Genomic DNA, 24,212 nt, shown 5'->3' on the forward strand with positions numbered 1-24,212 from the left:
AGTAGTTCCTGAGAAAATAGCATTTAAAACCATATACATATCTATAAGCGCACACCGTGCGCGCACCGTCTGCGCACCGTGCGAGCACGCTAACGTGCGTGAGCGTAATTCTGATTGGTGGTTACATGTTGGTCAACGTTTGAATCGGTCGAAATCAGGAAGTGTTGGACGCCATTTTGTTTGTTTTCAGTGCGAGAGTGAAAAAGGCAGGTGGCGAACGTGAAAAGGGGGCAGGGTAGAGAGTTCCTGACCCCCTAGCCTTTGTCAGGGGGCCCCTGAAGGACCCCGAAGGCAGAAAAAAAATGTAATTTTATTTTTTTTTTTATCGCGGGGGGTGCGCGCACCGTGCGCGCATGGTGAAAAACCAAAAAAAAATAATTATTTTGAATGCGTAGTTTATACATAAATAAATTAGCATTTAAAAAAACGTACACAAATTCACTGAAAAAACCATAAGTTTCACACACGTTATAGTTAGGAATTAGCATTTAAAAAACCTTGCAAATTCACTTAAAAAACCATAGGTTTCACACATATTATAGTTAGGTGGATATTTCACTCGTAAAAAACCAATGAAATTCCCCCGTTATAGTTAGTTCAGATAACTATAACTCGCGCGACCGCCACTCTATCACAAGGATGATGTCATCAGTGATGTCATGAGTGATGCCACTGACCATGTCATGAGTGATGTAATATGTGACGTCATGAGCAGTGGATTGCTGGCGCGCGAGTTATAGTTATCTGAACTAACTATAACCGGGGAATTTCATTGGTTTTTTACGAGTCAAATATCCACCTAACTATAACATGTGTGAAACCTATGGTTTTTTAAGTGAATATATATATATATACATAACTACACCTACTTGTAGTTCTCATAGAATTGAATATCTTTATAAACCGTCTCTTCTTCTTGACTACTCTTTCTTGTACTTCCACTGTATTACTGTGCTGGTCTGAAATTCTCTGAAAATACCTGTCGTCGAACTTCGCTGTCTATGTACTATTCTCTAAATTTCCTTGTCGTAGGATTTCTCAAACTTGCAACCCTTTTCTACATTTCACTTGACATAGAATAATCTCTGTAATTATATCTTCTTGCCCGTTAGTACAGTTAGTGCTGACAAGAAACTCATGAGCTAGCCTCTTGCTCAAGAAGAACTAAACTCTTACCGGTTCGCAGAGTGAAGTTGCTTCAAATTTCTTGAAACACCCAGGAAATCTTCCTTGAAACATTGAAGATACACTCACTTACCGCAGCCGCGGAAGCAGTCTTGCTGTCTCTGAACTTGGTTACGCCTTACCAGAAGTCTTTCTCAGAAAAGAAAACGCCGCTAAGAGATAAGCGACCGTTTTCTAAATTTCTTCAGTTGAAGTGTGCAGTTTGCTGCGAGCGGAGTCGCGAGCACAGCTGCGCTGCAAAGGGGCAAAAACACTAGACCGGCAACCTTATGAACATAGCCGGCGGCCATCTTGGAATTCCGCTATGAACAAATCAATCGTTCCTTAAACAGATGAGAAGACCAACGGTGAGGCAAGTACCTGATCGATCTGCAATTTCGAATACCGTGTAACCTGCCAATTACGGGAAGAAACTTTAGCAAATTGATGGCTTACGCTGGCCAGTCCTGACAGTACCCCCCACCAAAACTCCTCCCTCACCCTCCTTGGGCTTATTAGGGTGTCTCCTGTGAAATTCTCTAATCAATCTTTTGGCCCGCAAATTGTCCTTAGTTTCTCAACTTCTCTCTTCTGGACCGAAACCTTTCCAGTCCACCAGATAGAACAATCTCCCATTCTTGATTTTAGAGTCTACAATTCGCTTAACCTCAAACTCTTCTTCTGACTCAATTTGGATCGCTATTGGGGAACTCATCCTCCTCAAATTTGATGGGCTCTTCCTTAGTAAGGAGACGTGAAAAACTGAATGGAACCTAAGCTTACGAGGAAGTCGAACACTAACTGGATTTATCATTTTCTCTACTTGGAACGGACCAATGTATCTTGGTTGAAACTTTCTGTTTCCTTTTAAGTGCAGATTTCGTGTAGAAACCCAAACCTCCTCCCCCGGTTCATAACTTGGACTAGCATGCCACTTCTTGTCGGCTTGTTTCTTGTAAGAAGCCTTGGCCCTACTTAAATTGTCTTTAGCCTGTTGATAAGCCCTTTGTAGATTCTGAACTACTTCTTCTACTTCTGGAACTTCACTCTCCTGTTTTCCTACGAATGTGTTGGGATGTCTGCCAGAGTTTAAATAGAAAGGAGTGTAACCCGTAGAGGAATGCTCTGCATTATTATAAGCTAACTCCGCTGCCCAAATTATGTCCAGCCACTCCCCTTCATGATCCATAAGGAACAATCGCAAGTACTGCTCCAGTTCCTGATTAACTCTTTCCGTTTGACCATCAGTCTCGGGGTGGAAACTGGAAGACAAACGAGAGTCTATGTCCAATCTTTTTAAGAATGATCTCCAGAAATTAGAGATGAATTTAGGGCCCCGGTCTGAAATTACCACCCTGGGAATTCCATGTGCCTTGACTACATGTTGTGTGAACAGGGATGCTAAATGAGTTGCATTTGGAATTGTCTTTAAAGGGACGAAATGATTCATTTTAGTGAAATGGTCCACCACCACCCAAATGACTGTATAGCCCTGACTAGAAGGTAATTCTACAATGAAGTCCATGGAGACTGTGTGCCAAGGATAAGGAGCTGTGGGAATAGGTAGTAGTAAACCCTGTGGAGCCATTCTAACAGCTTTTCCCTTTAAACACTGTTCACAAGTGGCTGCATATTGCCCCACCTGAGCTTCCATGGACAGCCACCAAAATTCACGTTGCACCAATTCCAGCGTCTTCTTTACTCCCTTGTGACCAGCCAGCAATTCATCATGAAAATGTTGAATTACCAATGTTTGTAGATCAATATCGGGAATAAACAGTTTTCCTTTAAAATATGGTCGGCCATCTCTTAGTTCTCTATTTTCATCTTGTTTGACCCAATCTGCAAGATTAAAGGAGGCGAGGACCTGATTTAACTGTTCTTCAAACTCTGGAAACATAATAACTCCAATTATCTTTTCCTTAGGAATTATCAGTTCTTTCTCCAAAATCGGAAAATCTTCTCCTGTATCCAATCGCGATAAGGCATCAGCCTTTCCATTAGAGGAACCAGGTTTGTAGGTTAACACAAAATCATAATCTGCAAAAAATAATGACCAACGTAACTGTCTGGGAGTCAAAGTTCGAGCAGATTTTAAAAACTGGAGATTCTGATGATCGTTGAACACCGTAACTTTATGTCGAGCACCCAACAGGTAATGCCTCCATTCCCGAAAAGCATCCTTGACTGCCAATAACTCCTTATCGGCAATGGAGTAATTCAACTCAGCGGGAGTTAGCTTTCGAGACCGGTAAGCAACTGGATGAAGCTGACCAGTAGATCTGTCCCTCTGAGATAAAATCCCTCCTATCACCAAATTGGAAGCGTCGGCTTCAACAAAGAAAGGCTCCTCAGGACTCGGATGCATAAGCACTGGCGCGAAGGTGAAGACCTTCTTCAATCCGCAAAAGGCTTCTTCCGTTTCAGCAGTCCAATCAAACTTGGCGCCTTTCTTCAGCAAACAAGTTAGCGGAGACACTTTCTCAGAAAAAATTTCAATGAATCGTCGGTAGAAGTTGGCAAACCCAATGAAACTCTGCACTTGTTTCACATTTCGTGGAGTTGGCCAATCCCTGATTGACATAACCTTGGCTTCATCCATCGAAACTCCATCAGGGGAAAGTACAAAACCTAAAAATTCCACTTGACTAGAATTGAACACACACTTCTCCAATTTTACATAAAGTTGGTGTTCCAATAGTGTCTTCAAGATGGTTCACACATGCTGAATAGGGTCTGTCGTGTTTTCGGAAAAAATGAGACTGTCATCTGTGTAGACAACAGCAAAACGATCCAAATACTCCCTCAAAACATCATTTACAAAATGCTGGAAGGCAGCAGGAGCATTGCATAATCCAAAGGGCATGACCTGATATTCAAAAAGGCCCAGTCTTGTCTGAAAGGCGGTCTTCCACTCATCACCTTCCGCCATTCGTACAAGATGATAAGCCCCCCTTAGATCCAGTTTAGAATATACACGTGATCCCTTAACCTGATCCAATAAGTCAAAAATTAATGGCAATGGATATCTATTCTTCTTGGTTACAGAATTTAAGGCTCGGTAGTCAATGCACGTTCTCAGACTTCCGTCCTTCTTGGGAATAAAAAAAAGCGGAGAAGCTACTGGTGACTGAGAAGGACGAATAAAACCATTTGCAAGATACAAATCTAGGTACTTCTTGAGATGTTGGTTCTCTTTTTCTGAGAGTGCGTAGATGCGACTGCATGGCAAAGAAGCACCTGGTTCCAACTCTATTTTACAGTCGTAATCTCGATACGGAGGCAATCTATTGGCCTCCTTTTCATCGAACACTGCTGCTAAATCTAGGTATTCCTCTGGAATCTCAGGAGTTTCCGTTATGCAAATCATCTTGACTTGACTAGCCAAATACCGTGGTGGTGAAACAGAGGATGATTCAGAACTCAAATTGTGACAATGACCCTTACAATACTCGGAATCCATTTCTATTGTTCTTTTGGCCCAATCAATCCTTGGATTGTGTTCTGTAAGCCACGGTAACCCCAGAATGAACTGGAATTGGGGTGCATCAATGAGACTGAATCTCTAAATACTCACATGACTACCAGGCCCAGTTAACCGAATCTCCTCCGTATCATGTACTATTGGACCAGAGGATAAGTTGGTACCATCAACTGCTCAAACTGCTTCAGGTCTTTCTTTCTTGACAAAGGCTATTCCCAGCAATTTAGCAAAACCTATGTCACAAAAATTGCCAGTTGCCCCAGAGTCAATCATTACTGAGATATCCTTCAAACTGGTTCAAACAAATTCTATGGAGCTTGCAACAATTAAATGAGGAGTTGAAGACTGCAATGTATTTGCAACCAATTGGGAATCTGGAGTTGACTTTTCTTTAGCTCCCACCAGAGCAACCCCTCTTACTGGTGGAGCCTGCCTTTTACTAGAGCATTGTTCTTCGGTTTCTTGGAACATTCCTTCACAAAATGCCCAGAATCTCCACAGTACATACATAGCTTGCCCAATCGTCTCCTCTCTCTTTCTTCCCTAGATAAAGGTCCACGCACAGAGCTGTTCTGCATGGGTTCCTCTTCTGAAGGTGTTTCCTTGATCTTAGAATTTTCAGACTTGAAGTGGTCGAAGCGTGGAGGGAAATATTTAACCTCCTTCCGGCGCTCACTTCTTCTCTCGTTTTGGCGCTGGTCAATGTGCCAAACCATCCTTTATCTCATCCCTAAGGCCCCGATAAAAAATTGAAGCTCTCTTAGCCTCAGGTCAATTGGTCTCCACAATTAACTTATTAAATTGTGCCAAGTATGCAACCAGATCTCTATTCCCCTGTTTTAAATCCAACAGTTCGTTATCCGTTGTTTGAGATGTTGCTCTTCTGTCGAATATCCGCAAAAATTCCTTCTTAAACTCCTCAAAATCATACAGAATTGGGTTGTTGTTAGTTACTAATGGCATCGACCAAGCAGCTCCGTCACCACTCAGGTAGGACAAGATGAACGCCACCTTTGACTGATCTTCCTTAAAAATAATTGGTTTACAGAGAAAATCTAAGGAGCATTGTGTAAGGAAAATTTGCGCCTTGTGAGGGTCCCCACTAAACCTTTCAGGAGCTGCCAGCGGAATTGTGGGAGACATGGCATGTATGACCTGCGTGGTTAATTCTGATGCCGAGGGAGCTGGTGCAAAAGACTGGGATTTGTTTTCCTTGAATCCAGAAGCTGAACTAACTGATAACTCTTCTACCCTTTGTCTCAAGAACAGAGTTTCTTGAATGGACTTTCTAACTTCCTCCCTATAGGACTTATTCTCTAACATGACCTCACTGAGTTGTGTCTGAATCCCGTCTAATACTGTCGCTAAGGCCTTAACATCGAATCCTTCGGCCATCCTGCTCAGGCGGAAGTATTTTGGAAAGGGCACTTCAATCTGTCAAGTTCCAGTCCCAGCACACGACCATCCGCAGGAGCCGATGACTGTTCATCAATTCATCCACTCCGTTACCAGAGCTGCATACTATTGATATATACAAACTCTGACAACAAAAGGGGGAAAGGGGATTGGGAAGAAAAGAGAAACACCACATCTTCTTCAGCTGGACAGGACTGCTATCGTTCTGGCCAACTTCTTCCTGCAAAAGAATTAGCTTTTACTATATACCTTCGGACTCCTAGTCATATTCTAAGCCCAAAAAGAATAGTTACCTGTCCTAGCTTTGTGGCTAACTATTCTCTTGTATGTTGACCTCTTATGATAACTGCAACTCTGTTGTCTTTTCTCGGTTGAGAGGACACTAGGTAGAAACACAGGTACTAAGTTAAATGGGTGTTTAGGTTTCTCAGTATTTACAAGTCTGTCTGTTTTCCTACTCTTTCTATTACCTTGCAAACTACCAATGAAGTCGTTACTCTTTTGTTTCTTCTCTTTCAGCTGCTGACTCGCTGATTGTTGGCCAGGTCCAAAACTCTGTTAAATGAAAGGATGCCTTCACTGCTGTTGGTATCTTTATACCTATATATATATATATATATATTACCTACTGGCGGTCGCCAGTAGGTAGTTATAGTTAGGACCGTGTTTCCATAGGAAATCTCAAAATTCTATTTTGAATAACTTTGGCGCCGGTTGACGAATCTTCGCAAAATTTTCAAAACTAATGGGGCGCTCCGCTCCTACCCTGAAAGTTTCGGGGTGATTCGTCAAGCGGGGGCCAAGAAAAAAGGGGGGTCCCAAAACGCGTTTTCCCCATGCACAGCTACAGCCCGAACGGCTGAACAGAATTATGTGAAATTTGGCAGAGAGGTAGCCATAAGGTCCATGAAGTGCCTTTTGCAGGTTTGGTGTAAATCTGTTCAGTATTTCCTGAGAAATTAGCATTTAAATCAATATATATCTGTAAGCGCGCAGCGTGCGCGCACTGAGCAAGTCCTGTGCGCGCACCTTGCCGTGCGCGAGCGCACTTCTGATTGGTTGTTAGATGTCAGTAAACATTCGAATCGGTGGAAATCAGGAAGCGGCGGCCGCCATTTTGTCTCTCGCATAAAGAGGGGGGGAGAAACAAAGGGGGAGAACTTGAAAAGGGGGCAGAGTGGGGAGATATTGACCCACTAGGCATTGTAAGGGGGTCACAGTAGGACCTTGTAGGGCAAAAAAAAAGATTTATATTTTGAAAAAAAATATCGCCGAGTGCGCGCACCCAGCGCGCACCCGACAAATATTTAAAAACAAAAAAATTAAAAAAAAATTGCAATTAAGTAAAAAGATATAAGGTGGCTCTAAAAAGAGCCCTTGTGTTTATTGTGTGTTTTTTGGTACCTACAAGTAAGTACCGATGCAGAGTCTAAAGTTCAAGAGGAAGACTCTGTTGCCTTCATCAGTGAAGTGTACACCATCTCCTCTATAAATGTCTTGCATGTTGTAACGCAAGTTGTTGTGGTATATAGAACCCATACCAAAGTCTCTGAGGAAAGCAGAAATAGATTTGTTGACGTGCTTCCTTGCTTTGTCAATCTGCGTACAATGTTGGTTGGACCAGTTCCACTTTTGCCTTTGGCATATGTTAGAATATACAAAGGCAGTTTGTGGAAAAAGTGACATCAAGTGCACAAAGGTGTCCTTAATAAGCATTTCCAGACCTACCCCAGTTAAAGTGCCTAAGTCATTTCCACCACAGAGCACAATAATAAGGTTAGTCTGTGGGAGATGTAGAAAGGTTTTCACCAAAGGCATTAATTGGTGCCATTTTAACCCTCTCTGACCAATCCATTTAATGTCTACATTTGGCAGAGCAAGGTCTCTCACCATACCTCTTTTTTCTGCAAATGTTTCACTCCAGAAGACATAGCTGTGACCTACAATCCACACTGTGAACATCTTCCAAGGAGATCTGGATGCACTCAGGAGGTGTCTTTCAGTAGAAAGGCAATATGAAATGAAAGACAGTTGAAAAAGGGGGGCACACATAGTTTTTTTTATAAAAAGAACTCATTGGCTGTTTGAAACCATTCTACACTAAAAACTAGGCTGTATGTTTAAATTTTAAAAAGTATGTTTTGTATTGGTACAGAAAAATGTGTTACCAAAGAACATTACTATGGATTGGCTGTTAGGTTTGAAAAGTCAAGCACTCTTGCTCTTTGGATATGAAACATTGTCTGCTGAACTTCTGACCTCTCTCCTCACAGCAGTGTTCCATGACCTGTTGCTATGGTAGCAGGCAGGAGACAAGTTGGGGGAAGGGTACATTTGGAAAGGGGTTGAAGTTTTCAACCAATTGAAATGTGTGATTTCATTTGAAAAAAAGTGGGAAGCACTGAGATTTGAAATTAACATGTATATGTGTGAAAAAAGAGAAGGAAACATTGCCATTTACTGGTTCTGCAGAGAGGAGAGAGGTGTAGAGCTCTGATATTCTGACTCTGATAGTCTGCTGTTTGAGTGGCACATTTCTTAAACAACTAACTAATTTTAAAGGTGAGTTATGAGTTTGAGAGGGGAAGTATGTGGTGATGTTTGAGATAAATATTAGAATTGTGAATCTTCTTCAAAAGTTATGTTTTACATTTTGAGGTTTGGGAGATATTTAACTGTCTTGAACTTGTAAGATATTAAGGACTATGTTTTCACCATAAGTTAATGTGTACTGGTAACAATGAGGAATACTGTTTTGTGCCTACCATCAAACCATGAGTCTGTGTGCAGAGAAGAATTGTTGACAGAGATTTAATTTGTGTTGCTGTTAAAAAGTAAGACTTGCAGTTGAAAGGAAAGGACAGCTTGTTTTTAATTGTGATGGTTAGGATTTAGCAGAAATCACTTTGAAAGAAAAGAGAGGAAAATGGCAGCACGTTTGAAATTAGCATTAGTTCTGTAAGAATTGGTGACCCAGGAAAGGGGCAGCCTGTGTTTTGTGCCTACCAACACAGCATGAGTCTGTGTGCATATAGGAATTGTTGTCTGAGATTTAATTTGTGAAGTTGTTGTTCTGTAAGGATTGCAGACCCAGGAAAGGGGCAGCCTGTGTTTTGTGCCTACCAACACAGCATGAGTCTGTGTGAATATAGGAATTGTGGCCAGAGATGTATTTTGTGTTGCAGTTGTTTTGTAAAACATGCACTTGCAGGAAAGGGACAGCTTGTTTTCTTCAAATGTGGTGGTTAGCACTCAGCAGAAATCACTTAATCGCAAATTGGAGGCAAAAGCTATAAAATTTGAAACCAACAGGGTAGATTTCCCTTTCAAAATAGCAAAGGCACATGTAGATGCCCTATGTTCAAAACTGAAAATAACCCTTAGCACACATGCACTGTTACATACATCCCTGCAGTCTTCATGCAGTTCTGGAAGTCTCTTTGCTCATCTGTCTTGCACCAGACAATACACAGTCTTCAGAAACCCACTCTTGGCACACACGCAGCAGCTTCTCCAACACTCTCATGTGTAGTACTCAGCTCTGTGTGCTGTTTCAGATAGCATTGTGTAATGCAAACACATTCAACGTCACCAAGGCCTCATTTAAATTGATCTAGTCTCATCACTCACCCTGTAACACATGGTCATGGTCTTAAGGAGCTGTTAGGACATGTGCTGTTTTCTGCTTCTGTAAATGATAAGTGAAATGTGTCAGGCTGTAACAGTAATTTGGTACTATTCAGGGACACTGTTTTGTTCCAAAAAACATAGCATGAGTCTGTGTGTATACAGGAATTGTGGGCAGAGATTTCATTTATGAAGTTGTTGTTCTGAAAGAAATGCAGTCCTAGGAAAGGGGCAGCCTGTGTTATGTGCTTAAAATGATGATATGACTCTGTGTGCACACAGGAATTGTGGGCAGAGATTTAATTTATGAAGTTGTTGTTCAGTAAGAATTGCAGTCCCAGGAAAGGGGCAGCCTGTGTTATGTGCCTAAAATGATGGCATAAGTCTGTGTGCGCACAGGAATTGTGAGCAGAGATTTAATTTGTGAAGATGTTGTTCAGTAAGAAATGCAGTCCCAGGAAAGGGGCAGCCTGTGTTATGTGCCTAAAATGATGGCATGAGTCTGTGTGCGCACAGGAATTGTGGGCAGAGATTTAATTTGTGAAGATGTTGTTCAGTAAGAATTGCAGTCCCAGGAAAGGGGCAGCCTGTTGTGTTTACACAAATTATCCCTTAGCACACATGCATTGTTACATACATCCCTGCAGTCTTCATGCAGTTTTGGAAGTCTCTTTGCTCATCTGTCTTGCACCAGACAATACACAGTGTCTAGAAACACACTCTTGGCACACACGCAGCAGCTTCTCCAACACTCTCATGTGTAGTACTCAGCTCTGTGTGCTGTTTCAGATAGCACTGTGTAATGCAAACACATTCAACGTCACCAAGGCCTCATTTAAATTGATCTAGTCTAATCACTCACCCTGTAACACATGGTCATGGTCTTAAGGAGCTGTTAGGACATGTGCTGTTTTCTGCTTCTGTAAATGATAAGGGAAATGTGTCAGGCTGTAACAGTAATTTGGTACTATTCAGGAACACTGTTTTGTTCCAAAAAACATAGCATGAGTCTGTGTGTATACAGGAATTGTGGGCAGAGATTTAATTTATGAAGTTGTTGTTCTGAAAGAATGCAGTCCTAGGAAAGGGGCAGCCTGTGTTATGTGCCTAAAATGATGATATGACTCTGTGTGCACACAGGAATTGTGGGCAGAGATTTAATTTATGAAGTTGTTGTTCAGTAAGAAATGCAGTCCCAGGAAAGGGGCAGCCTGTGTTATGTGCCTAAAATGATGGCATGAGTGTGTGCGCACAGGAATTGTGGGCAGAGATTTAATTTGTGAAGATGTTGTTCAGTAAGAATTGCAGTCCCAGGAAAGGGGCAGCCTGTGTTATGTGCCTAAAATGATGGCATGAGTCTGTGTGCGCACAGGAATTGTGGGCAGAGATTTAATTTGTGAAGATGTTGTTCAGTAAGAATTGCAGTCCCAGGAAAGGGGCAGCCTGTGTTATGTGCCTAAAATGATGGCATGAGTCTGTGTGCGCACAGGAATTGTGAGCAGAGATTTAATTTGTGAAGATGTTGTTCAGTAAGAATTGCAGTCCCAGGAAAGGGGCAGCCTGTTGTGTTTACACAAATTATCCCTTAGCACACATGCACTGTTACATACATCCCTGCAGTCTTCATGCAGTTCTGGAAATCTCCTTGCTCATCTCTCTTGCAGCTGACAATACATAGTCTGCAGAAACACACTCTTGGCACACACGCAGCAGCTTCTCTAACACTCCCATGCGTACTACTCAGGTCTGTTTGTAATGCAAACACATTCAACGTCTCCAAGGCCTCATTTTCTTTGCTCTACTCTAAACACTCACCCAGGTTGCAGATGCTTATGGTATGAAGTAGCTGTTAGGAAATGTGCTCTTTTCTGCCTCTGTGATCAATGAGGAAAATGTGTAAGGCTGTAACAGCAATTATCACTTGATCTACCAGAGTAGTAAATGTGCTTTGAATTTGCAAATCAAATTCTGTTTTCTGCTTAGAAGCACACCATGAGGCTGTGTGCGCACAGGAATTGTGGCCACAGATATAATCTGTGTTGCAGTTGTTCTGTAAAACATGCACTTGCAGGATAGGGGCAGCTTGTTTTTTTTCAACTGTGGTGGTTAGCACTGTGCACAAATTAGTAAATCACAAATGAGAGGCAAATGGAAAAACATTTGAAATTAATGAAAAGTAAAAAAAAATATTTTTATGAATTATAATTACAAAAAGGATTTAGTTTTAAGTTCCTTGCAGGTATTGCTGAGCAACAGTGCAAAAAAAAAAATGCCTTTAAGGACAAGAAAGAGGAAAGAAAAGCAACAACAAGTATATCTGGACAAAACTGGGAAAAAAAAATAGGAGGAGAAGCTGGTGATGGCAAAAAGAAAAAGTCTACTGGTAAGCAGAGCAGAGATTTCTTAAAAAAGATTTTCAAAAAACAAAAAAATGGCAAAAATAACTGTAAAACAAACAGTGTTTTATGTACAAAGCAACAACACAGTCAACAGCACAAAAAAAAAGCTAATGTACAATCAGAAGTATGTCAAACTGATTTAACACGAAAATTAGATTTTAAAAACATTCGTCGAAAAATGTTTCAGAGAAGAGTGATGTTAAATTTGCTAAAAGATGTGAAAAAATATAAGAAAAAAACAAAATTTATAAAGAAAGAAAAATTTATAGAAAATATTGTAAGTAAGGCTTTGGAAATGAAAAGAAAACTTTTTATTCTAATTTTGAATAGGATGCGTAGATTAGATAAATTAGTGAATGCAATGAAGTCACAAAGCAAAAGGAAAAGAGAAGTGAAAAAAAGTAACTTTTGTAAAGTGTTCTTGGGAGAATGGAAACACAGTTCAAGTACTGAACCATTTTTTAATGAAGAGAGTTATCGTCAAAGTACTAGTTTGTTGCATGCAGTTGACACCAATGGTAAAGCATATGAAGTTAAGGATGGTTGTGTGATGGAAAAAGAGAAAATGGTCCCAAGAAATGAGGAAGAAGTAATGGCTGCTGAGGCTATGGGGAGACGTCCAAAAGCCCCAGTGTACACTTGGAACTGTAGTAGTATTTGTACTGTGCGTCAGGAATCTATTGATAAATTACGTGACTTTCTAAGAGAATATAGTAAAAAAGAGTGTAAAACAGAAGATGAAGGTGCTTCAAACACTAGATCCATGCAGAGTGAGAGAAAATACTGGTTTGCAGGGACATTCTCTGGCTTGTCTATCTAGAAAAGTGTGTAAAAGTGTTTTTCATCATTTTAGGATGCTGGCTGTTCATCATACTGAAATGAGAAAGTTTGTGAGAACATTGTATTTTGCTAAAAGTCCAGCAGTAAAGTTGAATGAGTTGAATAATGCTCTGTTCCGTGGATCTGTATCAGATGTAGTGAAGGTTACTGATGAGATTCAGTTTTGTTACTTTGGTCCAGAACAAGAAAGTGCAGAAAAGGACACAGTAAATGAGGAAAATGAGGAACAGAATGTAGAACTCATTATTACTAAAAATTTTGAGGATGAAATGACAAAATTTACTATCACCTCTAATGAAAGACCAAATATTACTTGCATTTGTTGCCGCAGAAGTCATTATAAAATTCAAACAAGGAATGTTGATCCGTAGAAAAAAAGTGAAAATGAAGATAATTATAAGTGGAAGGATTTTGCAACATATATATTTCTTGAAAATTGTTTTGAATTGGGTGAAGATCAGCGTATTTGTAAATACTGTTATAAAAAGTTAGAAGAAAATAGAATGCCGACCAGAGCTGTACATAATAATTTAGAATTGGATGCTATTCCTGCCGAACTTTCTGAATTAAATACATATGAGTCTATACTCATTCAATGTGTTCATCCGTTCCAGACCATAGTACGTATGGAGCCCAAAACTGGTAAATTACCTCCTTCTGATTTACTGAGAGGTTTAAAAGGAAGAGTGGTGTATTTGCCCTTGGATTTGAAAAAAAATATGGAAACTATTGATGCAGATACTTTGGAAACTGAACCATTAGTAATTCTGGTTAATGGTGTACCTACAAAGAATAAGAAGATTTGGCAGGAGCTGGTAGATGTACGGAAAGTACAAAAAGCAAATTTATTTTTGAAAATAAATAATAAATGGTATGAATCAATTTATATAGATGAAGAAGAAGAAGATTTACAAGAAGACACAGAAACACCAACTGGTCAAATTGAAAAAGTGGACAAGTCAAAGGAAGAAGAAATTTATGAACATTTTAGCATACATCCTCTTCATTCAAAAGAAGTTATGGGAGACACTATTGATCTGTTTCAGATGAAGAAAGCAAAAGGAACTCCCGTGAGTGTATGGGAGAAGAGCTTGGAAGCTCGATGTTTTCCTCAGCTGTTTCCTACAGGAAAAGGTGGACGATACGATGAACGCCCAGAACAGATTCCAGCTTCTGAGTATCAGACTACAAGACTATATGCTGAAGATTCAAGATTTCGTCAAAGTATTCCTTATTTGTTTCATCTTTTATTTGAAAGCGACTTGTCTGCATTATCTTATGCAGTAAATCATATTTTAAAAAGTGGAGTACATCTACATAATGTGTCTGCTAAGGATTTTATGGAGAAAGTGCAGCACCGAGATGATCATTTAGAAACACAACTGATCAATCTGATGGCTTTTCAGCGTGGGACAAATGAATATTGGTACCGACGCCATGGTGAATTAAAATGCATGTTACGGAATTTAGGAACTCCTACATGGTTTCTAACCCTAAGCTGTGCCGAGTACGCTTGGGATGATTTACTGGATTTTCTACGAGAGGCAAATTCAAACATTAAAAACATTGAATACAAGACAGCAGGAGAACTGTGCTCATTGGATCCAGTTAATGTTTGCAGATATTTCAATCATAGATTTGAGGCTATGATGTCCTTCATCTGCAATAAAAAAAATCCACCTCTTGGAGAAGTAGTGGATTTCTTTTGGAGAAAAGAGTACCAGGCAAGAGGTGCTCCTCATATTCATATGCTGTTGTGGATCAAGGATACCCCAAAGTTTGGAACAGATGCTGATGAAGCAGTGTTATCTTTCATTGAAGAATATGCAACATGCGCTATACCTAAAAGCACAGAAGAGAAAAAGTTAAAAGAACAAGTTTTACGTTTCCAAAGTCATCGGTGTGGAAAATACTGTCGACGGAAGTACAAGACCAAAGATAAATTCTACACAAAGTGTCGATTTGGATTTCCTAGACCAGTTCTTTCAAAAGGAAGAGTCAACAGTTTTATGTCAGCTGTGCGACATACTATAACCAGAAAATCTCCCAAAAATACATACAACCTAAAAAGAAAAGAAGAGTCAAAATTTTAAATGACTTCAACCCAGTCATTTTATCCATGTGGAATGCTAACATGGATATTCAGTATGTGGCAGGCAATTCTATTGCTGTTGCTCGGTATGTCACATCTTACATCACTAAATCTGAGAAAACAGAATTGAAGGAAATGTGGGAAGAGATTTCTCACGAGAAGACTGTCAGTAAGAAGCTGTACAGTTTCAGTTTAAAGATGTTATCGCATCGAGAAATTGGATCCTACGAATGCTCAGATAGGTTATCATCTGCAAGTCTTTACTCGAAATCCAGAAGAATAATTTGGGTAAGCTTAGGCCTTGCAGGAATGAGAAATCGGGTACTGAAATCTGTTGGAGAAATTGAATATTTGGCCGAGAATGACCCAGAAAGTACAGATATTTTGAAATCAAACATGTTGGACACATATTACCCAAAAAGAAGTCATCATCTTGAGAACATGTGTCTCTATGAAGTGCTGCAGAACTACATTTTTTCACGGAAAGCCACAGAAGACATCAACAATAGAAAATATAAAGTCATTGGTGAGGAAGGATGTTTGGTGAAGCAAACAAAAGGAAGTTTGATAAATCACAGGAAGCTGAGTTGCGACACTACTGACAAAAAGGAATTTTACTACTTGGCTCTTTTACAGCTGTTTAAACAATGGCGTTCAGAGGACGAACTACTGGAAGAATTTCAAAGCTATGAAGATTCTTTTAATGCTAGCAAAGATAGCATAGAATGCAGTACTTTCACAACTTATGTCCAAATGTTAAATGAAGAAAATGAACAGGAAGCAAAAATTGCAGCTGAAGTAGCTAGAGACAGTTCTCAAGACAGCCAAAGTTCAGGAACACTTAGTCAAGATCCCCTAGGACAACCAATCATAGAAAATGGAGCTGCAGTAGCCATGACTGAAGTAGAAACGGCTATGAATCAAGCACAGGAAGATTCAATCGACTTACTAAATCTGGAACAACAACTGAATGAAGAACAAAAACAAATTTATGAAGAAGTCACCAAAAAAATTGATCATGGATTACTACATGAAAAGAAAGAGTGCTCATGCACATCATTTGAACCAATCAGGATGTATGTGAGTGGACAAGCTGGAACTGGTAAAAGTTTCTTAATAAAAGTCATCAGAAGCTACCTACAGCAAAAAACAGCTTCAAATTTGTCTTGTGTGGTAACTGCTCCAACTGGGTTAGCAGCCTATAACATAAAAGGAATTACCTTACATCGCTTGCTAATGTTACCAGTGGAGCATGAGAACAAAATAGAATACCACAAGCTAACTGGAGAAGCATGCTTCGAAGTTTCAAGAGTGTTGAAGAAGATGCAAGTTCTCATTATTGATGAGGTGAGCATGGTTTCAAGTTTAATGCTTGCCTTTGTGCATTTAAGAATGCAACAAATTCTTAAGAGAGACTATGACGTGTTATTTGGAGGTAAACACGTCATAGTTTTTGGAGATCTTTTACAGCTCACTCCAGTTAAAGGACAACCAGTGTTTAATACTGTGACACATGAAGACACGAAGAAGTCATTAGGAAGCATTGGTAATGCGAATATTTGGTCGTTCTTTGAGTACAAAGAACTCACTACCAATATGAGACAAGCAAACGACGAAGATTATGCAAGTATTCTGAAAGATATCAGAATTGGACTACTCACAGAAGTTGGCAAAAAAGCATTAAAGAGTCGGTTGCTACATAATTTATTTCCAAATGAAGAAATAGTTGCAGAGAAAATATACCAGAACATTGCAGAAAAAAATACTGTAATCTGCTTAATGCCAACACTACGTGAGTGCTCAATATTCAATGAGGAACTTTTGAAATTGGAAAAGGAAGAGAATAAGAAAATGGAAGCAGAGGACAAAATTCAGCATGAAAGAATTACTTTTACATTAACAGGCAAACTGAAAAATAAATTGGATTCACTAGAGAAGAACATTTCCAAAACAGCTGGATTAGAAAAAAATCTATATGTTTGCATGAATTGTCGAGTGATTTTAAGGAGAAATTTGGATGTAGAAAAAGGTTTAGTGAATGGAGCTATGGGAAGAGTTGTGGGTTTTATTAATTATCAGAAAAAAGAAGGAATTGAATGTTTAAAAATAAAATTTGATCAGATAGAAGAAGTTAAAGACATTTGTCGTTGTTCAGTTCGTTTCATGCTTGTGAAAGACTTATATGTACGTAGGAAGCAGTTTCCGTTTTCTCTAGCATATGCTGTAACTATTCACAAGTCTCAAGGATTGACTGTAGATAGTGCTTTTGTAAACATTGGTTCTACTGTGTTCAAAGAAGGTATGGCATTTGTTGCTCTGTCACGAGTGAAAACACTATCTGGTTTATTTATGATAGACTTTGATGACTCAAAAGTTAGTGCTGAGACAAACTGTGTAAAGGAGTATAATAGATTAAGAAGAACCTATGCTCCTCATTTAGGTCAGTATCCTGTGATTGAAAAACATGTTGTTTCTCGGAAAAGGAGATTTGAAAATATCTGTAATGTGGATGAACAGAACAAAAAAAAAAGGACAGTGATGTGATAGCAAGGAAAAAGAAAAAGGACAGTGTTGAAGAGGTTGTTGGTTGCCATTTTGAAAATAGCTCTGGTGTCAACTGCTATGCAAATGTAGTGCTGAATGTTGTATTTTATCTTGAAAAGTTGCTAGAACAGATAATAGTAAATCATGGAAAAAGATTGTGTTCTCTGCTGAGTCTCCTTTTTGAGAAGCTGAGTACTGATAAAACTGAAATAGAAAGCGCTACTGATGTTAGAAATCTTTTAGCTGTATGTTGTGGTTCTACACAGTTTAAAGAAAATGTCCAGCAAGATGCACAGGAATTCTTAATAGATATTTTGAGTGTACTTGAAGATGAAGGAGTAGAAGTAGAAAACGTATTTGGTGTCTCTTACAAATGGGAACATTGCTGTGAAAACTGTATGAACACATGTAGTAGTAATGTTGATTCAGAAAGGTTCATATTTTTACCATTACCAGAGAGTAAATCAGTGACTTTTAGTAAATTAGTTAAAGATGCCAATCACAACATGGAATGTTCTGAATGCAAATCTGACATGTTTTCCACGCTATTTTTACAGAAATATGGTCAGTATGTAATTTTAATGATGCAACGTTGTAGAGCTGATGTTTCAAAATTGGAAACTTTAATAAAAAAGTTTACAGGACAACAATTATCAATTTCTGGAAAAACTTTTGTTACAGTTGCAATAATTTTTCATGAAGGACCTACTGTAACTTCTGGATATTACACAGTTTATCTTAAATGTGAAAAAGGCTGGACACTGTGTAATGATTCCCAATTGATTTTCAAGCAACGTTTGCCTTTTGATTTACCCAATTCTTATTTAATTTTTCTGAAACCTAAATTTTGAAAACTAAAAACTGCATCTGAACAAAGCATTTTTTGTAATTTTAAAGGATTATAATTGAAGTTATCAATTAAAAAGGATTTTGAAATTACTATTTGGCCTAAAGGAAAAGTAATAAAAACAATTGTGGACTCCTTTGACAGAAATTATTTTGGCATGTGTGCTTTTGCGACAAGGTTTAAAGACGGTTTGTCTAGAAAATTTTTATTCATCTAGAAAAGTACTTGTAATATATATGTAATATTTCTAACAAGGTATATTTTAGTGAGGAAAGTTTTAGGGCTTTTTTTAAACAATCTTTCAGATTGTTTTTTTTTTGCCCGCTGTTAAATGATGAATACACACGTTATAGTTAGGAATTAGCATTTAAAAAACCTTGCAAATTCACTGAAAAAAACATAGGTTTCACACATGTTAAAGTTAACTGGACATTTCTCTCATACAATATAAAACCAATATATATATTTTTTTTTAGAAAACTAGACTCCCATACCAGTAGTGTACCAAGCTCCATTACCACGCGAATCCTATCCGCCATATTGCGAAACTCGTTAAGGACGTGCATTTCGTATCAGACGGCTTCATATACATATAAGGTCACGCCAGCTCCTAGTTTGGTATGCGACGGCTGCGCGGTACCAATACGCGCGTTTCCTCATCTACGTATAGGGTCGCGCCGGCTGCGCGTTCCATATGTGACGAGTGCACGCTGCCAAGACCTGTGTTACATCATAGACGTATGGTATCGCGCCGGGTACACCATTCCCTCATTTATTTTTTTATGTCTCAAAACTACATCTAAATAAGTTTAAAGTGTATATAAGAGCAAGCGATAATCTAAAATATTTTTCACATTTATATATTTCTAACTGTAATAAACTTATATTATGGTAAATATATTTTCTTAAAATCACGTCGGGTGCGGCCTCCTTGCGCGCTCAGTGCGCGATTGCCATGTGACCTTAAAAAAAAGCTTTTGACTGGTTCATAACATTTCCCATTGTACCAGTTGGAGTACCCCACCCATTTTAGTCATTCTCTCTACACCGTTTGATGAGAGACACCTCTTCTGCTTACAGAGCTTTTTTGATTTTTTTTTGCTGTGTACACATATCTTATAGTACACACAACATTCAACGATTATCTTGATCAATAATCATGCTCTGTACAGTATCCTTTCACGTGTGATGGCCATGCATCTGAAACGTTACATCAAAAAACAAATTGTGTGTTTGAGTGTGTGCGCATTATTGTGCTGCCTTTCGGCCTGGGTATTGGTGGCTCGAAGGGGTATCATCAGCCACGGGCAGAGTGCACATCCTAGATCACATGTGGCCAACAGTAAAGAGTAATGTGTATATTTTTGTTGCAGTATGCTCTGTTGTCAGGCTTTACCAGTATAGTAGTGTGTCATATGTGCGACTTTCAGATTCACGTTTGATATGCATTGCTTGACTGTAATGAGCGTTATCACTGTGTATGACGTAGCCCACTGCTGATCCTCCCTCCATTCGAGCACATTCACATGTGTGCGCTTCGCGATAGCAACACTTTCAATAATACCGCACACCATTGACATGCGTGTCTGCGCATATCCACAACCTTGACAACGACATGTGATGTTGTCGATTCAATGTTTTCGGACAGATTCTCATTAGCGATAGTTACCGCCCTCCCGGTACATGCTACATTAATGTAAATTGCGGATTGTGCAACGTCAAAACTGCAACAGGGACACACACATAAGTTCACTTCCTGGCCAGGCAGGAACTGAACAACGCCCAGGTCCCCGGAATAATTATTCACACCCCTACGCTGTCCTGACGTACGCAAGCCCAGACCACTTTGTGTACATATAAATAGGATAACGACGACGCCACGTGTCCCAGTTCTTCCACACTGCTTCAGGTGATATGGCCGCATCCACCTCACATATCACAATGCGCAGCAGGGCCTGGGTGCACAGGGGCTGCAATTGAGTGCAGTGCGGTGGGAGGGGCGGGGTGCATCAGCCTGGGTGCGCAGGTGCAAACAAGCGATGTTGGCATGCGTAATGATGTGATCTCTGACCTCATTCAGTCACATCTCTGTCTCATTTTAAGGACCTGCTGGACCGTACTGTAGGCCTGAGCCAGCGGGCAGCACTGCCCTACAGACACGTGGCGTTGGCTTTTGGAGCACTGTAGTGAGCTGACTACTAAGTGTACATGCACACAGTCTTGCGCCACTGCATTGCTCGCACATATTATGCTTCTAGCATGCGCACTGTTCCTTTGTATGTGAACGTTGGCATAACATATTATTATTTACCCTTGTCTATTCTCGTGCACTCCAACTACTCTTTGAACCATGATTACCACTAACAGTTGGTAGATCATACTTCAAGAAGGAAGGATGCACTCAACTGGTGTTCTCTCTTAAGCTTGAAATAAACCTTAATTTACCTTAAGACGTTTCCCCCATTATATTATTTCTCCCTTTTCAGATACTGAGTTAGTTGCACGAAAAAGCATGCAGCAGGTGCTCAACCGGTGCTGATGCTCTGGCCTTTCTGACACCTTCCATCGTGGTATCAAGACACCGTCCCAGACCGGAGACCTGCTGTGCCATCATGAGAGGCACCCCGGAGTCGGAGCTTGCACCGGGACGTTGTTGGACACACTGGTTGTGGAAGGTGAGCAGTGAAGCCTCGGTGCGTAGGAGCTGCATTTGAGCACAGTGTGGGGGATGGGCCTTGGTTCCAGCAGCCTGAGTGCACAGGTGCAGGCAAGCGATGTTGCCGTAGATAATAATATAATCTCTGGCCTCATTCATATCTCTGTTTCATTTTAAAGACTTGCTGGAACGCACTGTTTCTCGCGGACCCCAGCATCCCACACACACGGGTGATGGGAGGTGAACAGTAAGGGCTGGGTGCAGTAGACCAACGCTCTGTCTCCTCCTCCCTCTGTTCTTTTGACTCTCCCTCCCCTTCTCCCTTCCACCCACTCGCTCTGAGTCCCATTCTCACTTTCCTCCTTTCATTCTGACTACCTTTCTTTTTCTCTTGGACATGGCACGCATACTTATGTTTCTTTTTTCTCTTGCAGGTTTTGTACGCTGCTTCGGGAGGAGTTCCACCCACTTCTTTCATGTTTTACTGTTGTTTGTTTGAATAAAGTTACGTTTCCATTTATTTGTGTTGTTTTAATAAAAGTAATTCTTTTACGAATAAATAAGTGAGTGAATGGGTCTTCTTTTTCTGACAACACTTGTCTGTAGTTTATTGTGAAAATCGGCGGTTGATAGGAGGATATGAGGGAAAACATTTGTATTTTTGTGGTGCATCTACCAAATATAAAGCAACAGACTATTACATAAATGAAGCTTGGATAATTCTACAACGACAAGGGTTCTATGAGTGTATCACTTTGTAATACCATGAGTACTGCCTGTGTGATTACAGAACCAATAAGGCACTGCCTAGGGCCACCGAGGCTTCAAGGAATGGCGAGGCCCACCCTGCATATTTAAGTAAAGCCCCGGAGGTTGCCGATCCCCGGTCTTGTGTTGGCCTCGAAGCCCCCCGAACAATTGTAAACAATACCCGGGGAGGTGTCCGTCTCTCAGTCTGCGAAACATCTCTGTGCCCTCCAGCACCTAATTTACATGTGGTATTAAGGTCCCCAATGATGCAGAGACCCCGCAATACAATAATAGAATTGGCCCCGGAACACTATCCACCAGTGGGCTCATTTAAATGTATGGGTGAGACCCCACTTCATTTTATTTTCTCCATTTTTACCATCCGGATCTGCTTTTTTGAAGCAATACAAGGTTTTCCTCTTCTCGCTTCAACGAGGCAAACAAGAATTTACTATCACAGGGTGGAAGCAATGCTCCCGCCCTGTAATAGCAAACATAAATGTCCCACGGATGCACACCCCGGGACATTGTATGACCTGCTCCGAGGAGGTGGCGCTCCATAGGGCCATGATGCATTGGTGAATGCATAACTACAGAATTAGTATAAACGCATACTAACACTACCTGCACACGTGTAGTACAGCAACTAGAGTGTAGTGAAGAGGCAGAGGAAGCCCAAAATCAAAAAATATAAATCCTACCACAGGTAGGATCACATAGTTCGATGAGCCGATAACCCTGGGATGAGTAGAAACAGATTCACCAAGAAAACGGGTCTTCAGCAGAAAGCAAGCAAGCTCAAAATCTTGGTGAGTGCTGCCTTCTTTTTACCTTCTCCCGCTCATCGCCAAATTTATGTAGTGAAGAGGAAAACAGCAGTGGATCCGACAAGTAGATTTATTGCAGGAAAAGAAGACAGCTTAAACAGCCACCAACAGGACCAGACAGCAAAGCAACCGTCTTCTTCAGCACCGTGTCCAAACTCCCCAAGATTCCACTCCTGACAGCCCTATATTCTAACATTACATACTTACATGATAGTAGCATTGCATACTAACATTCTACTATGACTTACATTGGAATACTATGCAGAGCACATGACTTTACAGCAATGAGCTCACGGTTTAATCCCCGAGTCTTCACACCAGTAGGGGTGAGTAGTTCACTTCACACTCCCTGTATAGTATAAATGCATACTACCACTACTTACATAGTTATACTACAGCGGACAGTATGCTACAGTGCCCAGAGCACATTATTTTACAGCAATCAGCTCGGTTTGATCCCCGAGTCTTCACACCGGTAGGCGTGAGTACTTTGCTTCCCACTTCGGGTACAGTATAAACGCACGGTAGAGGTCAGTAGTTTGCTTCCCACTCCCTGTATGGTATAAATGCCTACCAACACTACTTCCACAGGTATGCTACAAAGACCAGAGCACATCACTTTACAGCAATGACCTCACGGTTTAGGCACTCGGTTACATACCCGAGTGTAGCAGCATCTCATCTCAGCACCATGTCACTCTGAGCAACACCGCACTTTCTGTCCGGTAGGAGTGACTACTTCACTTCACACTCCCCCACAGAGGTTACATTGCTCCTATCCTCCTAATTCCTACTCTTTTCGCCCTTTTCCCCCTTACTCGTTTCAACAGAATCACAAAATGGCTGCCAACACTTCCTAGTTGCAACCGCTCGCAGCCAATAAGCATCAAGCTCGTGCTCGTAACGCCTCAGCCAATCAGATGGTAGAATTCCCAAATATCAATATCTGCAAATTTCGATATTTCTCTAAAACTACTGAACAGATTTACACCAAATAAACAAAGGTGTGCTTTCTAGACCAAAACCCTTCTCCCTGCCAAATTTGGGGTAGTACCGTTCACCCGTTCGACCTGTAGCCTTGTCTAAAGTTTCCTATGGAAATTTCATGGAGAAAACAAGTTTTGGAACCCACCTTTTTTCTCGGCCCCCCCTTGATGAATTACCCTAAACTTCAACATAGGTGCTGATTTGAAGAAAGAATTAGTTTGGAAAATTTCATGAAGATTCATCAAACATTGCCAAAGTTATAAGCAAAACAAAAAATGCGCTCCCTATGAAAACTTGGTCCTAAGTATAACTATCTAATGGTAACTGCCAGTAGGTAATATATACATATTAAAATATTCACTGAAAAAACCATAGGTTTCACACATGTTATAGTTAGCTGGAGATTTCACTCGTAAAAAACCAATGAAATTCCCCCGTTATTGTTAGTTCAGCTAACTATAACTCGCGCGCCCGCAATCCACTGCTGATGACGTCACATATTACATCACTCATGACATGGTCAGTGACATCACTCATGACATCACTGATGACATCTCAAATGACACGGAGCACGCATGC

At 40.3% G+C, this 24,212-nt stretch overlaps 1 protein-coding gene across 1 annotated transcript in view; it reads right to left on the bottom strand.

Annotated features, from left to right (window-relative positions):
* Window positions 1-6,077: 6,077 nt before the first annotated feature.
* The window catches only part of LOC146829891 (vomeronasal type-2 receptor 1-like), a 155,081-nt gene continuing 136,946 nt past the window's right edge, over window positions 6,078-24,212 (bottom strand). Inside the window, exon 4 of the mRNA XM_085606568.1 lies at window positions 6,078-6,188. Coding sequence (XP_085462694.1) covers window positions 6,078-6,188 — 111 coding nt within the window. The remainder of the gene's footprint in view (window positions 6,189-24,212) is intronic.

Source organism: Triturus cristatus, chromosome 5_2, assembly GCF_964204655.1.
Source record: "Triturus cristatus chromosome 5_2, aTriCri1.1, whole genome shotgun sequence".
Classification (NCBI taxonomy): Eukaryota; Metazoa; Chordata; class Amphibia; order Caudata; family Salamandridae; genus Triturus; species Triturus cristatus.